This window comes from Cavia porcellus, unplaced genomic scaffold, assembly GCF_034190915.1.
Source record: "Cavia porcellus strain 051 isolate PalLab524CR breed Dunkin Hartley unplaced genomic scaffold, mCavPor4.1 scaffold_1, whole genome shotgun sequence".
In the NCBI taxonomy this organism is placed as follows: domain Eukaryota; kingdom Metazoa; phylum Chordata; class Mammalia; order Rodentia; family Caviidae; genus Cavia; species Cavia porcellus.
In genome coordinates this window covers 42,626,660-42,645,384 of record NW_026947484.1, presented here as the reverse complement: position 1 = coordinate 42,645,384, position 18,725 = coordinate 42,626,660, and the positions used below count along the sequence as shown (strand labels likewise).

Here is an 18,725-nt window from a genome sequence, read left to right as displayed (position 1 = left end):
TATCTTATCTATCCATATATGACCAGAACAAGAACCTTCTAATCCATGAACTGATGATTGTTTGACAATCTCATGACCCTGGAAAAACTGATTCTCCTCCAAGGCCAGCGATGACATTTTAGAATGTTATGAATATGCTGAAATATTGAAAAACAGTAGTAGTCATATGTATAAAAGACAATTACAGGGACAAATATTTCTTCATTAAAGTCACTTTTTGTTTCTGTAGTTCAAAAATATGCTATCAGTGACCCTCTGACCTTGTGCCTTTTGAGTAAAATGTGATATAAAACAATTAAGCTTTGCTAATATATCTCAGGATCTCTATATATTTTAACTGAATATGTAGAATTATTCCATTTACTTCAAAAAGTTTTTCATTTAGCTCCTCATGATGAGACATTTACAGTTAAGTATAATATTTATTTGATTAACATATTTGATTAACAGTATTTTCTTTCTTTAGTTGTTTTTCATGCTTACATTTTGGTGACATTAAATAAGTCTTTATTCTATTTTATTTTTTCCAAACTGTGATGCCTTTTGTATATTATCTTCACTGTATGTATTTCCAAGAGGTTTTTGAACATAAATCTTTACAATTTGATGCCAGCACGTCAGAAAACTCAGTAGAAATTTTGCAAGTCCTTTATTTAAAATTATGTTTAAAGTGCTGGCATAGAGCAACACTGTTGAAGAAGACCATGCAAGTCTTCCGTGTATTTTTCATGAAACCATAATGTGGGGAATTATTTCTGCTTTCTTTTGACTTTTTTAAAGCAAGATAAATTATATTGAACCATACATGGAATTGAGCTCTGCTTCTGAGTGCCAGTTCGAAGCTGAGTTTATATCTAAAAAAGTTATACAGTACTATGGAACAGTTTAAATATTTCTAATATGCATTGATTTCATACAATAGAGCTATCCTACTTTGACATAAAATATTTCTGAACATGTGAACTCACGTGTCAGTGTAATGCATGCAATCCCTCGCTTTTATTTATGAATATGTTATTTAGGCTCACAGGGAAATGTGAGCAGAAAAAAATGTACCTATATGAACTCTGATATTGTGCAGTTTCTGTTTTGGATGATGGAAAGAGCTACAAGACGGCATTTTTGTTGAATGGATGTTCATGTTTGTATTTTTTTAGCCCAAGAGATTACTGGGTGATTTTTATAACACAAACATTAGAATAATGACAGGTGTGTTTTGGTGGCTGTATTTGAGTTATTGTATGTGTACTTTTGTTTTAAAGCTGCATTTATAAGAATTCACTGCCTAGACCTTTCTGATTGAGGAGGGTGTGAAGGTAGCACGGGGCTGCATTAAAATTAGATAATTTTGTTATCCCTTTAAGAACAAAGCTCAGACCCACTACGTGGTTAAAAACTGGTGTGATCTATACTAGTCTCCTGTTTGTTTTCAGTTTGTAAGGATTAATAATTTCTCTTCAGAATAATCCAAAAGATAAGTAATCGACCATTTTCATCCTTAAAATGCAATGTAACATGTATAGTGGGAATGAAAAATAAAGAAGTTTATCATTTAAACAGAGATAATGTTTTGTTTTAAATTTTGAATTACTCTCGTGATCCCAATTTTAGAACATTAATCTGGGGAAGCATATAATTTGAATGTCTCCCTGCAGGTATAATTTTCCTCATATAGGACTACATGTTAATACCATTTAGTTAAAATTCAGCACCATCAGTCTTGCTGGAATTTGCATAGCACAGACCGATGTTGCTAAAGATCACTGATACTTCATTTGAACTGTTTTAGAGAATGACTGAATTGTAATGCATGCTGTGGAATTTCAGTTGTGTCATAATTAAATAGGTGAATGTTCTTGTGTTTATGTCTTTTAGCGTCTCCGTCAATTAAGCTCTTGGTGGATGATCCTATAGTTGTAAATCCTGGCGAGGCCATAACACTAGTGTGTGTTACAACAGGAGGAGAGCCTGCACCCTCTCTCACCTGGGTCAGGTCCTTTGGGACCCTCCCTGAAAAGACTGTTTTGAATGGAGGAACTTTGACCATCCCTGCCATCACCTCTGATGATGCTGGTACTTACAGCTGTCTTGCCAATAATAATGTGGGAAACCCTGCAAAAAAGTCCACTAACATCATTGTGAGAGGTAAGTTTGCCTTGGGAATGTTATAACATAGATTTCTCTGTTAGTGGAGTATAGAAAAGCAACTACTGTAATTTGTTATAAAACTGTTTCCTCCAATATTGCACATACATGTAACACACAGAGAAGGTTGTTTATAAATAATCGTATAGAGTCTAATTATAAGTGGAATATAAACATTTTACATACTAATGACAGAGTTTTTATATTCTACTTGAAAATAATTTTCATAACAAATTCTTAGTGACACATTGAGTAGATTTTATATTGTTCTTAGTCCAAATAAATGAATACAAAAATATAGCACAGAACTAAAACATTGTTACACATATTGTATATGAGTTTAGAATTTTAGTAAAAGTATTGACTCAGTATTTAATAAATGTTTATCGAGCTCCTAATAAAGTAAGACTTGGAACTGTGCAGTGATCTTTAAAACAATACTCCCTCCTCAAGGGTTCTGCTTTCAGGTAGTTAAAATACATTGATTAGATCTATGTCAGATAATTAGATTATATGGTTTTTAGCAAGCATGAAAAAGACATAGAATTTTAAAAAATGTATTTGTAGTAATTTCTGGCTCAGGCTATTTGGAAATAGCTCACGATATATGCACTAATTTGAGTAAGGTTTTGACATATGAATTTGGGGAAAAGATGGAAAAGTCATAAATAGAAAAAGGAAATCTTGTTTGAGGGACTGAAGTAAAATGTGGGATGCTTAGACTGCAGAAACAGTGATGTTGAACTGTGGAGGCTTTTGGGGGGTGTTTTGGTTCTGTGCATCAAGACATTTTTCCTTCCTTCTGGAGGATAGAAAGGAGAACCACGGGGGGAGCTGGGGTTTCTTGTTGCCTCCTCTCACCTAGCCTGGACTTTGGTTGGAGGGTGGAGGCAGATACTTATGTGAGGTGGTTAAAAGACATCCACAGGTCTGGAATAACCTTTCTATCATGCAAATGAAAATTATTCATGATGACAGATTGTGATGGAGGCAAAGCGTGACTGAGCATATCAAGATAACCTATGTGATTTGGGGGGATATAGATCATGATGATTTTAATGACTACAGTTATCTGCTACTATATATGCTATTAAAATATTCTACAGAAAGAAGTACTCGACTTAAAATATTGCAGGGTGAATCAAAACACTATGATTGGTGCAATCTGCCTCATAATTGTACAATATTCTGTAATTGCAAGATGTGTCATCATTTTATCTATCACTATGAAGTAAAGTGTACTGCCAAAGAAATTGCCAATGCTGTCTTATGAGGTAGTACATTACTGAATAATCTCTTTAAATTTGCTGTGGTTAGATTGTCTTTTAAAACTGTTTGGACTGCGTTAAAAGGTAAATAAATTTGAACTATTTACAAAACAAACAAATTTGAACTATTTACAAAATTCTCACTTAGAACTCAACTTTTGATCAATTTTCATCCCAAGGCCTTTGAGAACCATGTGCTATATGATATTATCCTTTGTGTTATGAGAAGTATGTATAATTCAGAGGTATAACTATAGTATTTCTTAGATTTTCTTCCAAGTAAGCTCACTGTTACTGAGATAAGCCAACTGGTTGCAGCTGTGAAGGATTGTTAGTGTAAGATGCATTTGATTTCAGAAATTTTTAAATGGAAAGAGAGATTTCTAGAAAGACTTTATAGTCAATGAAATGTGATCTTTTTTTTTCAATTGTCTTATAAACATCTACTAAATAACTACAGCGTATTAAGGATTCAGCAAATACAAGTAATGCAGGATGGTAATTACAAGATTAATGATGAATCCCTGTCCCCTACAGAGCTTATAGTTCAGCAAAGAAGATAGAAATATAATGAATAATATATGGAAAAACAATGAAAGATAGAATTCAAGAAGGAAAGTATTAAATTTCCTGCTTTAAGTATTAGTATTAATGAAATGAGACTACTTTTAGGTCTTACCTATCAATATCAATATCCTGTGTTTCTTCTGCCTCAAATTTTAAAGGTAAAAATGTATAGTCAGCAGTGTTTATTTTCCTTTTCTTTTCTTTGCTTTCTTGAAGAGCCATGACAAAATCTGCCAAATCTTTCTATCATGATTGTGATATTAGTTCAAGCATAACAACAGCTATCTACTAATGTCATGAGTATAATATTGAAACTTTTATTCATTATTTTATCAAGGAAGGGGACTCACTAGAGACTAATTGTATATTGTATCTAATTTATACAATGGAGTAATTTGCAGTATTGCATCTGTGTACAGCTGGCACAGTGCACAGCGAGTAATGTCTGGGTTGCTCAGGTGTATACCAAGAAGGACCAACTCAGGCTAGAGCAAACGTGCGTGCAGAGAAAGACTCACTCCTGGCTGCCCTAATTCCTCTCTTTAGCTATGTGCTTACAAAGGAAAGTTGCCAACCTTGACATAGTGATCTAAAATAAATAAATCCATAAAATTTATTTCTGTGATACATAATTTCTTTTCATGCCTTTAATTTTTCTGAAGTGTACATTTACATAATCATATTACTAGTGAGGTTCCTCATAATGGCATTCACACAATTCATCTGACCACTTTTGTGTATAATTTTCTTGAATACAGAAATAGCCTTAATAAAAGGGTCTCAGGTAAAGCTGAAGGGAGAGGAACTGCTGAATTAATGTGAAGCATCTGATTTTTGTGCACTGAGGGCAAGACCTTTAGTTCAGAGAATGTTTTTGTTTTATTGTATCAAAAAATATTTTCAAGTCTTCTGAATGTGTAGACATCTGCAGTGTCTTTCATTAACTGTATAATGCGTATAGTTGAAATAAAATGCCAGGACTGTTTCTACAAATTTTTCTGTGATCAAATCAGTATCCATAGACGACGTTTCTGAATAAGCAGAGAAAATTTAGCGCATAGAATTAGTATGCCAATTTAGAAATGTCTCCCACACAGAATTAGAGTGTAGGGTGCAGAGAGGAATAAAACTCTACAAGCATTTCCAAATTCTGTTTGAATTTTTAAAAATGCAAAGGAGGTTAAAATAAAAGATAGATAGATAGATAGATAGATAGATAGATAGATATTCCAGGTAGATAATAAACAGAAACTGAATATCATGATTTATAACTTTAGTAAAATATTTATAAATATAACAGCAATTCCTTTCATGGGATCCTTTATGCAGTTGTGTCACATTTTTCCTTAGGAGAGAAGCATTTGCTTATATATATATATATATATATATATATATATATATATATATATTTCTTCATCACATATTGGGTGGCTAAAACTCAGTGCTTTCCAAACTCCTATTTGATGTTCTCTGTTCGTTGATGTGATTTGTCTCTCAATTCTCCCAGTTTTATCTTCAATATGTACTTTGAATTTGTCCATTGAGTACAACGTTGGAATCATTGTACAAATCATCATTGTGTCTACTCAGGGAGATTAAAATAATCTTTTTATCAATATTCTGTCCACACTTAGGCTTGTTTTATATATTCATCCACTGTATTGGATGAAATATACTAAGTTGACTTAATATTTTAAAAATCATCAGAGAAATTTACTGCTATATTTTGAATATAGTTCTTGATCTTTAAGTTCTTGATCTTTGTGATAAAATCGTGGTCTTTTGTCCAAAAGGAAGTTGAAACAAGGGGAGGATCATTAGCTCAATGGGGCTATAAATTTGTTCTAAAGGAAATTTTATAAAATGAGCAACCTTATCCTCTCCTGTTCTGCCTACATTTTGATTGTAGGTGTGATTTTTCATTTGGACATGCTCTCCTATGAGATTTTCACCAGAACTGAGCTAATAGACACACCATACCCTTTAGCCTTCTTATTAGCTAAATACACTTTTTCTTTATAGCATTAACAGCTTTGGGTATTTTATTATAGTAATGAAATTCTGATTAATATAGAAAATCGGTACTTACTAGTGTGTTGCACTAAGCTATAACAATAACTATATCTGAAGATGGAAAGAACATTGAGACGGGTTTGTGGCAGAGTTGAAAAGACATGAAGGAGGGGCCTCGAGAAAGCATGGAAATATTGTCCACTGTCAGTGGAATATTGTGGACCATTTTGGTGAAGATAGAGAAGGTAATATTAGGCCCAAAGTCTCAGATGGAATTGAGGATGCTTTTACAAACTATGTAAAAGTTATACTATGGCAAAAAACCTATATGCATTTTTCCTAAGACTTTGTGTAAAGCCAAACATAAGAATTTTGGACTAATTTACATTTGGGAGGAAATTTCAAAGCAGCAGTTCATACAGACTTTTACAATTAGAATCAGGTGCAAAAGAGAGCAGAGCAGAAAGATTTGAGAAAGTCACAGCTTGTCCAGGGTAAAGCTGTAAGAATGATGAAAGGTCATAGCCATAGAGGGCAGCAAAAGCAACTGAAAATATGTTGTATTTTCTTCATTAAAGGCGTTGGAGTGTTTCCTAGTGAATAATAATGTGATAGGTGTGTGCGTGTGTGCGTGTGCGTGTGCGTGTGCGTGTGTGTGTGTGTGTGTGTGTGTGTGTGTGTGTGTGTCTCCATGCGATGACTCAGAATCTGAGCCAATCATTTATCTGCCATCCTCATCCTGGGGCTATAGAGTTTCTCTGAGTGTTGCCTCCGTTCCTGTCTGCTGGAACTAATAAGGGGCTTGAATGAACGCACCAAGGAGATTTTTGTTGACCTATTTGTGTTAGTTTCAGTCATATCTCAATTAATTGGAATTCAGATATATGGCTATGCCTAGTGATTTGTAGGCTGGGAAATACATTCTGTGTGCTGAGAAATAAGAGCACATGAATTTTTATCAGTCATTAGCCATTTCCATGTGAAATCATCTCATTCTCCCTGTCATATTCTTTTTCTTGAATTTCATTTCTTCCAGAGGGGAATTCTAATTCTTCCTCCTTGTTTTGTACACTTCCCCCTTATTTACTCTGCACACTTTGACTTCCACTTCTTCACGATGAAGACTTAAACATTCTTAGGTGGTTTTGTCTGTAATGTTAATTTTCAAATAATTCTGTCTGGGCAATAGTTCCCTGTCTTAAATTGTTCATCTCTAAACCTCTAAACATTAAAATTTATATTATATCTTACCACAGAGTTACCTGGGATGACTGATGAATACATATATTCATATATGATGGATACAAATATTCTTATTGTTGATGGGCTCTTTCATGTTATTATAGGGTCAAAAGGTTGTCTTTTTTTTTCTTATTCAATAACATATATCTGGAGCTTACTATATTACCCAGCAAGTTTATACTAGATGCTCAAAAAAATACGTTGAGTGAAAAAATGCATTCTAAATGACCCTTGCCTTTTCGTTAGACTTTTCTTCAAGATACTGCTCTTTGATGACCTAAATGCATATTAAAAATTGTGAAGCAAAATTAGGAAATCTCAGGTGCACATCTGCTCACCTGAAATATTTTGTGTATTGTGACTAGCTCATTTTAAAGGCCACATTGTTCTGATTTCATTGCTATGTAGCAAGTGTCCCAAAACGATGACAGACTGGAGTCGTGTTCAAGGTGTTTTCATTCAGAAATCTGGCTCCTGGACTACACAGCTCCCAGACTTGGGCTCCTTGGTTTTCCATCTCTTGCTTTTCCACCACAATTCTGCCTCTGCTAGTCTCTCATTCTCACATCACCACATCATCACTGCGTGTGACAGAGTCAAGTTAGCAAGACTTCTGCAAGCCTCAAAGATGCAGTGTCCACATACTTACAGGGCTCATCTCAGCCATCCTGCAGTTGTAGTCTCAAATTGCATTTTGCTCCCAGAGGCATTGATAACTCTGGTCTGGTTCCAAGAAGAGCCAAATATCTTCATCCTTTGATGGATGAAGTGTCAAGTAATTTGTAGACTTATTTTAAAGCCACTATAATATACAGTATATTCCATAAAGTATAAATTTAATATCATGCTCAAAGAGTGCCTTTGTGCTAATATATGTCATTGCTTTATTCACTTTTAAGTTTTTATCAGCCTCTCTCTTGAACTTGAGTCCTCTGCAAAATGACACCATAAATGTTTTTTTTTTCCTGTTAATTTTAGAATTAATTCAGTGTATTTTGTTTGGCTATGGTAAGATCTCTAGTATCTAGTATGAGGAAATAAAGAAAACATCAATCTTGAAATAGAGTTAGCCTTTATAGAAGAAATCAGTATGTATTCCATTGAGCATGAATTTACATTTCCTAATTGCACAGAAAATATAGGGTAACTCTAGGAACATTATAAAAAGGAAGTAGTTTAGATAACTCTATTTGACACACATGAAAGGACTGTGTTAAAGAAATCTGAATTCTACTATTATGTATTTTTGTTTAGAAATGATCTTACTGAAATGTATATAGCCTGGCAAACATTTTTAAATGATTATCTTAATGCTCATGGCATAATCTCCCAAGATTCTATGATAAAAACTTTTGAAAGATATAATTTATAATTTCTATTTAAATAATAGGAAGAGCTAATATTTTCGAGTAACTACTAAATATCAGGCTCCTCTATCCATGCAATATATTAATATTGTATCAATGCCGAGTCCTACAATATTTTTCCTAAATACAGATTCTTTTCCTTATATATGATTATTTTTAATTTGAGGAAATTCTGTGCTTTTATTCAACATTTCTGCTCCAATAATATAGCCAGACATTTACTAAGATTCACATCCTAAAATTGTCTATATAATTTATGATTTTTTAAAAATGCTGAAAGAATTGGCATAACTTTTTCATTGGCGAGCTTATAAATAGTAGGACAAAACTCTTAAAGATTTTTCTGCTACTTACAGAACATCAGTGGAATTACTGAAGGCAGCACAAAGTATGTACACAAATTACTGAGTATAAGCAAGCAACAAAACAACATAAAACTACAAATCTGTATCTGTCAATTTTATTGAAAGGTGCGTATCCGCAAGCCACTGATCAGAAAGTCACTCGGAGTTTACTGGCAATTTTCCAGAAGGAATTCCAGAAGGAATGAGGTTCAGACCTCATCCATATCTGATAGGAAATTATTTGTGAATTTTGAAAGAGGCAGTACAGTTTTTCCTAAGCATTTAGAGTCATTTGATTTAATTTCCATGTATCAATAACTTGGTTCCATAAGATTTCATTAATAAAAATTATAATAAGAATAATCAAAATTGTAAAAACCAGTCCTCTCATATACCACATGGCAGAACTGTCTGCTGTGTGCAGGTGAGCTGATTATTCATGCAGATTAAATACACTATTTCTTTTTTCCCAGCTCAGTATTCTACCGTAATTACGCTTCCCCAAAACACCACAGGGAACTTTATTATATTGTTTTGTAGCTCTACAATGATTTTATTATTATCTTTTAAAAATTCGTCAGAGCCTGGCAAAATCTCAGAATTAAAAAAATTCAGTAGTTCTCATCTGAATATAGGTAGCTCAATATCCCTTTTCAAATAAGCAAATCTAAATGAGTTTTGTTCATTGAGCTACTACATGAAGAATTTCACAAAACACAATTTCAAGTGAAATTGTTTCACCTAGATATTGAATAACCTACTAATTACTTCAATATAATGATCCATAGACAATTTAGTTATGCTCTACATGTTTATTAAAATAAATTATTCTGTTTTGTGGATGGAATCTCTCTTGTCACATTATAGTCAAAAGATATAGCTCTAAAAATTAAGACTTATTCATATCCCAAAAAGAATCTTATTTAAGTAATATTATATTTAAAATTCTACAATCAATTTCTTTGAATATATTTTGCAGAAATGAAATGGTGTCAAAACAGTGGTTGCTAATTTAAAAATCTCAGTTCAACCTTTTCTCCTGTTGTTAACGGCAGATACTTATTCTTCAGAATTGCAAGCTTACTACATGTAATTTGTATTCATTAAGTTGTAGTTGTGAGGTATGAGCAAAATAGCTATGATCTGGTTAATGCTTTACCATAAGTTAGCGCTCAGATCTTGACTATTTAAATAGACCTTGTCTTACCTTTGTCCATCACTAAGAAATTGCAGGATATAAACTCTAAGATACACTTCCTCCAACATTCAGTAATATCATTATTGCATAATGTCCCTAGCCTAATCCATTTTTAAATTATTTTAGGATTGAATCACACCTTGTGTACAAATGCACCTTAAAGAAATACATGAAGATACAGGGCTGTACAGTTTTTCACTTATTAGCTTATGAAAGGACACTGAATTTTGAAACAAATCTGTATTCTTAAAATTATGTATTCAACCAGGAAGGTAATAGGAGTGATGTTTTAATAGGTATTTAGAAACCAGCCACTTCTCTCTGTGTCAGTTGTTAAAAGGATAGGGAGGAGTTCGCATATTTACAAGGAAAACGATGCCCAGGGCAGTGAAATTCCTTCCATACAGCACAGGAAAGAATAAAAAGTCTTCGTAACAGAAGCAGTGGTGATGTGCTATTGGAAACTGACAGAGAAGTAATTTCATTTGGGGTGTCAGAGGACAATTTGACAAAAAGGTGGCTTGTGCAGTGGGCTTTGGGCAATGAAAGGCCTTACATATTCAGAAACAAAGTATTCCTTTCATTAGTTCCCCAAATGTTAACATTAATTAGCGTTTTGCACTTACTCCGTTTTCTTTTTAGGTGACGTAAGATACACCAATAGTCTTTTAGAGAAAAATTTGTGCTTGGCTTGCGTCCAGAATGTGCTCAGAAGTCAAGCAATTTCTACATTGTATTCTGAAATTCTTTTCTGGTGGCAGGGGGTAGAACCAGGAATTGAACTCATAACCTTGCACTTGCCAGGAAGCTGCTTATGCCACTGAGCTAAATCCCCAGCCCTATTCTGCAAATCTTAAATAACGCTTAATGGTTAATTGCTTGCAATTTGAAATTCCATGCAATTTGATATATAATTTTTAATCAAATTAGCACCTTGTCCAGTTTTCTTTTAAATATTTTTGCCTCTGTGTCCTTTTGAATGCTGTCAAAACTTCTTTCTGTACTAGTACTCATATAACCAAGTTTCACCAAGGAGAATTCTTAAACTAGACTCCATAGGACGACTTCTTAAATTTATCTTTCAGGGAATTTTTTTTTCCTGCTTTGTTCCCTTCCTTTCATTGCTTGCTCCCTCCTTCTCTCATTCTTGTGGGTTTTTTTTTTTTCTTTCTTCTTTCTTTTTACACCCCACACACATATTATTAATAGTACATGTGTAGCATGTGATGCTGACATTTCTTGTGTGGAGCTGGTACATGTGCTGATACATTATCTTTCCTTTTTTTTTTTTTTTTTTTTGTATCCATTTTCCTTCTCTTCCTCCTTGTGGCTCCCCTAGTCCCCATCTCTTGATCCCCTTCCATTCTGAGAAAGTTCTATCTCCTTACCATTATCTATCCTTTCAGTGTATTATATCTTATTTATACACAGTTGGATTTTTCTTACACGAGAAACAATGAGAAATTTACACCTGTGAGTCTGATTTACTTCAGTCAGCATTATACTCTTAGGTGACACCATTTTCCAACTGCCTTGAGTTTTGGGTTCAGGCCGGCCTTGCACTCACTGTGTAGCCCAGGTGGCCTCCAATGCACAATGATCTTCCTTCCTCAGCCTCCCAAGGGCTCGGATTACAAGTGAGTATCACTGCATCCCTGTCTGGTTTTTGTTTATTCATTCTTATTATCTGATTAAATCTACTCTATGTTTCTGAAGTTGCATAAGTGTAGAAATCATCTACTCAATAATTCAAATTTATTTTAGTTAAAATGTATCAGTTAAGATCAACTAAGAATTAGTGACTGAAAGAAATATTTTCATTTGAAACTATATGGGTAATGGCATGCATTAAAACTGATTATAATACATTAAAGATATGAACACTTTGAGATATATATATATATATATATATTTATATATATATATATCAGTACTTCAATACCAAAGAATATAATTAGAAAACTAAATTTTGATACATATGTTTTTTCATGCTATTTTAAGTTTATGTACTATCAATGTTACTTTCTCTAATTGTTTTAAGGAATTTTGAGGTAATGCCATATGGGTTTACAAAATTGCATTGAGAAAAGTTTTAAAATTATAAATTTAATTTCCTTAATAAATATAGGATATCTTCCTTCTTTGTGTGTGTGTGTATATATAAAATCTATCTATCTATCTATCTATCTATATATATATATATATATATACATATATAAATGTATCAGATTTATTGCTGTAAATTTGTGATATTTTTTTAAAAATACTTTTTGGTTTAGTAAGTGTTTGTAAATCAGTTTTCAGAGAGGAAGAGAGGGAAAAAGAAAACTTTTACCAGTTTCCATCGGTGGACATAATTGCCTTAAGCCTATTTCCATAGTATTTGGGGAAAGCTATGCATACTCCTTTGTCTTGAAGAGATACAAAGTGGTTCCATTATACCATTGTTTTAATAAATAATAAAATTGTGGTAATGTTCATTTGTATTTTTCAATTTTCCTATTTTTTTCTAGAAGTCACTTAATTTTCTAAGATGTTTTAAAGAATTAACTTTGAATTTTTTTTAAACTCTATTCTGTTGTTTTATGTGTTTTCTGTCATAGTGACCTGTGCCCTTCATTATTTTTTTCTCTTCTATGTTATTAGACTTATAATGTTAATTATTTTTCTTCTGGGCACCTTTTCAGATTTGTCTTACAAATTTGGATGTTTTCTATTTTCATTTCATTCAATATGTTTCTTTTTTTAAACATTCCTTGAAATTATTTAACCCATTGATTATTTATAAGAGTATCATTCAGTTTCTAAGACTAGAGATTTACCTGTTAGCTTTCTTTTATTGGTTTCTGGTTTAATTCTGTTGTGGTGGAGAACTCATACTGCATAATGTCAGCTCTTTTAAAAACACAGAGGTTCAAATTATAAGCCAGATACGTTCTCTCTTGTTATTTCTCATGGTGCATGCAAATGTGAATTCTGACATTGTTGGGTAGACTATTCTATGATTATCAATTTGATGGAATTGGCTCATCTAGTTCTTCAGTTTTCTTGGTGACTCGCTCTCTAGTTCGATTTTAAAATTTGTCAATGTTTTCTACTATAATTATGTATTTCTCTCATTTTCCATAAGTTTGGTTGGCTTTTATTTCGTTTTGCTGCTTTTTTTTTTTTTTTTTTTTCTTTTCTGGTGTATAAACATTTGAAATTACTCTCTCTTTTTAGTCGCGGAATCTTTTGCCAATATGTAATGTTGCTGCCTAAAGTGTTTCATTTTGTTTTCTCTAAATCTGCTTACCTAATTAATATAGTTCTTCTAGCTGTGATATTTGCACATTTTATGTTTTATCATTTTGATTTTATCATTGTTATTATAACTGATATCAGTTTCTTATAATCAATAGTTGTGTTAAAATTTTAAACCCACTCTGCCATTCTGTGTTCTAATTGGTATACATAGAAAAACACACATAAAATACAATTATCCAAATGTTAATGCTTAGAGGTCTATACTAACTTTCTGTTTTATGTTCTGTGTTTTTGTTTGAGTTTTATTTGTAAAATACAAAATACCCACTTCCTCTGTGTTACATGATCAGGAGGAACTGCATAGTAGAACATGGGATGGCCGTCTTTTCTTATTTTTCTGACTGAATATAACTGAATATTTTAGGGTTCCCTTTCAATTTATCTATAGTGGTTTTTAATATAGCATGTCATTATTTTTGTTTTAAGAGTTTCATTCTATATTTAGATATCATAGTGATCTTACTAGCATGTGTTTAGGTGCCCCGTCTTTGTGTTTGTTATGCTTGCATATTTTGGAGCTTCTTTAACCTGTACATTACAGTGATTTAATTTTTGAAAAATATTTCACTAGAATTTCTGTAGATATTCCACTTTTTTCACTCCTTTTCTTTTCTCCTTCATGATTCTATTTACATTTATGGTAAACCTCTAAGTTTTATTAATTTTTAGGTTTGCTTCTATCTTTTCTTTTGTGTTTTCTTCTGTAGGTCATATCTGAACATTTCTTCCTACTCTGTCTTCTATTTCACCAGTGTTATATTGTGTTGCTTTTCACTTACTGTTAAATATACTTATCATCTTCTTAAGTACAGTTATTTCATCATTTCCATTGTAAAGTTTATATTTGATTTACTTTTATAGATTTTAATTTTCAGGCAACATTTTTCAACTTTTCATTTAGTTTTTACTCAAACATTTGAACTGTAGTTATTTTATATTTTTTCTCAAACATCTGTTTTCTTAAACCTTTCAATTTCAGCCTTTTTAAATTTTTTGTCTGATAATACCTGTGGTCTACTGTTATTCTTCTACTTTTCTTTGAAAAGTCTTAATTTTAATGGAATATCTTTCATTCCTATGGACAGCTAGTTTGGGATTATGCTATTTTTCTTTAGGAAATGTTTTTTGTCATTGTTGTTTTTTATATTTGTCTTAGTTTATTGTTTTTCTCATTGTTGAAACCAAATACCTGATGCCCAAAATTAGGGAAGAAGAGGTTTATTTCTTACAGTTTTTGGAGGTTTTAGTCTACACTTAAACTGGCTCTAAGACAGGATGGCATAGCAGGGCCACCATTCACGGCTGCTGCAAACAGCAAGCACAAACTGGCAAGAGAGAGATGTGCCTTCTTTCCACAGTTACACTGCATGCTTGTTTTGCCCCTGGGCAGGTGCAGCACTAGACCATGAACCAGTCACAAACAAAACTGGATTTAGCTGCCTCCATGATTGCATGAGACTCGGGGAGGGCACGGACATGAACTATGATAATATTTCATTTCAATTTAACTTATCATAATAAAATAACATGGTTTTATTACCCCAACTCAATAAAGACTAAGCAGATCTGAGACTTCAAGACTGGGTCAGTAATCTCTATTCAGCTCCCATTTGCCCCACTCAAGGAAATTGCCCTTCAGAGTTTATAACTGTGTACTCTGGGAAACTTGCTGGAGATGTTTCGCTTAGTTTTCATTCTCTTTCTTGCCTCCCTCTGCCTCTCTCTGTCTCTGTTTATCTCTGGCTCTGTCTCTCTCTCTCCCCATCTGTCTGTCTCTTATATGCAAATAACTCTAAGAAAAAGAGCTGTAATATCTGATGTTTACTTTGTGGTTTTTTTTTTTTTTTTTTTTTTTTTTTTTTTTTTTTTTTTTTTGCCTTTACTTGAGTTTTGACTTCTCAAAATTAGCTTTCTGGAACTGATATGTAATACTTTCAAGAGACTTTTAAAAAATTTATATTGGCTTTTTAAATAAAAATTTAGGTAAGCTGAAGTCACTCTAATAAAACTAGTGTCTAAAATATGATTATAATACTAATGTGTTTGTGGGAAAAAACAGAAAAACTTTGAATGCTTTAAGGAAAATAATTATATAAGATGGAAAACTCAAATATTCTACATAAAATATAAAATAAGCAGGGGTTGGTTCATTTTTCTATAATAAGTTAGAGACTCATTAAAATGCTATAGGTAAAGGAAGCTTTTGACACTTTTTATTTTTGAGGAGCAATAATGTAAAAGATAGGAAAAGACTGATAATCTGATATATTTATATTGTAAAGGTGCTAACAGAAGTATACTTTCATAATATAGCAATCAAGAGCACTTAAACAAGAATTGGCAAATGGCTCAATGAGCAAATAATGAAAGATTTAAATTGAGCAATGAATTTACAGTCTTTTCTTTACTAATTGGATATGTCTTAATTGCAGGAACTGTGCAATGAAAAATTATGTTAATGGACATGTATCATTTCAATGATAATTTAGGAAGCATTCCCAGTTGCCACTTAACATACAATACAGTGTTGTGTATAATTCAAGCCTTTTATTTTAGGAACATGTCATTTCCAAAAATAAACTTATAATGATACCCCTTGCTCAGTAAACACTTGTGTTTTTGTTTTGTTTATCTTTAAAAGCTTGTTGTGTCCAAATGTTCTGCCTAGTTTTTCTGGCTTTCACACAAAGACACAAAAGGGAAGAGGACCAAGAGATGGGGAAAGGATAGAAGAGGATGAAAAAATGAATTAATTTATATCATATACATATACCAGCTCCCCAGGAGAAATGTGATCATTGTGTACTGCAAACATGTGCTGTTAAAAAGAAATAAAAACTGAAAAAAGTTATTTCATAGAAGTATTTCTGTGAAATATTTCCAGAATTTCTTGACTCAAAAGTGTTTGATTTTTATGACTTAGAGACATCTTGCATTGCCTGTGTTTCATCATTTATAGACTAAGGGGCATATGGTATCAGGCTGGGGATTTAGCTCAGTGGCTCAAGCCTGGTAAGTGTGAGGTAGTGGGTTTGATCTGCGGTAGCAAAAATAAAGAAATACATAAATGGAATAGGATATAAATAAGGTAGAATTGAGCATTTTAAAAAATGTCTACATTTAAGTAAGACAGTATTTTTTTCTTCAATCAAGAGGAGTTTTTATTAGATTAAAAAGAGAAAAAATTAATATGTCAGAGATTTTATTCTAAAAGAAAACATACTTCATTTTCTCTCTCTCTCTCTCTCTCTCTCTCTCTCTCTCTCTCTCTCTCTCTCTCTCTCTCTCTTTTTCCTTGAGATAGGATCATGTAGTTCAGGCTGGCCTTGAGCTTACTTTGTAGCCCAAGCTGGTCTTGAATTAACTATGATCCTCCTACCTCAGCCTCCGAAGTGCTGAGGTTATAGGCTTGTGCTCCCACACCTGGCCTAAGAAAGAGTATTTCAGAAAATGAAAGTACAAAATGTAAGACCTAACAGCCTAACTTGTCCTAAAGGATTAAGGTGAGTGACACTTAAACCAGAAGTGATTTGGGCCTATTGTCGGAGTAACTGATATTTGAGAAGTTCTGTGAAGACGAAGCATTTGAAAAAGTTGACAGTGGATAAGAGAAAACAGAAAACGTGGGAATGTGGAGAGTGCATTTGTAAAATGATGGAGACTTAAGTAGCTTGGGTGGTGGCAAGCAATTGGTAGCAAGGTCAACTATCCAAGAGAAAATAAGCAGATGGAGCAGTGGAGAAACAGAGTCAGAGGACGATGGCAGTCTTCCCCACAAAAGCACGAATATGGCCATCTATTCCAAAATTGCAGAAGAAATTAAGTTTGTGAACCAAGGTACCACTGTACAACCTATATTCGATGGCTGCTTATTTAAAACAGAACAATACCTTGTCCCTTAAGTTCTATTCCTGACACCTTATTCTTTCAAAAATCCCCTTCTCAAAAAAAAAAAAAAAAAAAAAAAAAAAATGCAGAGAAACAAAACAAATTGCAATAATACATATTCATTAAAGTTTGAAAAGAATTAATCATAAAAGACATTTTAAAAATTCACATTTCCATATTTATTTCTTAGAAAAGTATTTTAAATTGTTAGTCAAAAAGTGTTTCCTTATTATAATGAAATTCTCTCAAAGCCTCTATGGAAGAAATTAATTTATTCTTGGATCTTCTCATAAACTGGTAACTATGTAAATGGAACAGATAACATTTCAACTGAAAATAATTAATTATAAGTGAAATATAAGTTTATGTTTATCATTCTTAAGCTCTTCAGAGATTCAGCTTTGATCTAGAATTATTTTTCTTCCCTATTCATAATTGCAGGCAATATGGCTCTGATGTTTGAATTATGTAATCTTTACTCAGTATGTGTTTGCTTAATTGAGTCAGACTACTGTTTCACCTCCTGTACCTCTTCATTGTATTTTCATTGAATTCCAGGTGATTGCAAATAAGAATGAGAAGAAAAATAGCAGCTGACCTAAATAATACACGACATTTGACAACATTCATATTTTATTAAAACAGCCTGAAATTACTTATTACCAGTCACATTAGTGACATTTTGGTTCAAGAAATGTTTTCCTGTAGCTAAACTGCATTTAAAGCAATACAGGATAAGTTATTTGGCTTTTCTTTTCACTAAAATTTGTTACGAAGTTTAAAATAATGCTACTAGAAATTACATGGATTTTTGCAGATTTGATTTGTTCATCTCTCATTATTATTCCAGTGCCAATTGGTATATCAAGTAATATTTAAAATGAAGGATACTTAGTCAAAACCTAGGTCCATGCAGACTTACTCTGTTATCTAGAAGGTTAAAATAGTAACATTTCATTAATATTTAGGTTTCTGTCTATTTAAAAAACAGAAACCTTAGAATCAAGGACATAATCAAATGTATGGTTTAGTCCTTTGGAATAGTTTGTAGTTTATTCATCTCTCGAACTACAATGATACTTCTGTTCACAAACACTTCAGTTTGCAAAAAGTTTCATTTGTTTTTGTTTGCAGATTCTGCATCAGGTGTAGGGCATGACCACAAGCATCTTTCCCAAAGCAACATGAATGAATGTGGCAATCTTTTCCAAAATCATGGAAACAATTAAGTTTGTGAACTGAGGCACCACTATATTGAGATACTTCCACACAGCCATTCAATCATTTATTATGCTAAATTGTGCTCTCTTTAAACAGTAAAAAATATCACCCAATCTAGAAGTTGCAGAGGGACTTCATTAAGGAAGGTTACATCACAGGGAGATTA

The 18,725-nt window shown here is 32.7% G+C and overlaps 1 protein-coding gene across 2 annotated transcripts in view; it reads left to right on the top strand.

Annotated features, from left to right (window-relative positions):
- Positions 1-18,725, top strand: part of Mdga2 (MAM domain containing glycosylphosphatidylinositol anchor 2) — an 839,948-nt gene that overhangs the window by 505,622 nt on the left and 315,601 nt on the right. For both annotated transcript variants that reach the window (XM_063247142.1, XM_063247137.1), the window contains exon 6: positions 1,876-2,145. In XM_063247142.1, the coding sequence (XP_063103212.1) occupies positions 1,876-2,145 (270 nt within the window). The remainder of the gene's footprint in view (positions 1-1,875; positions 2,146-18,725) is intronic.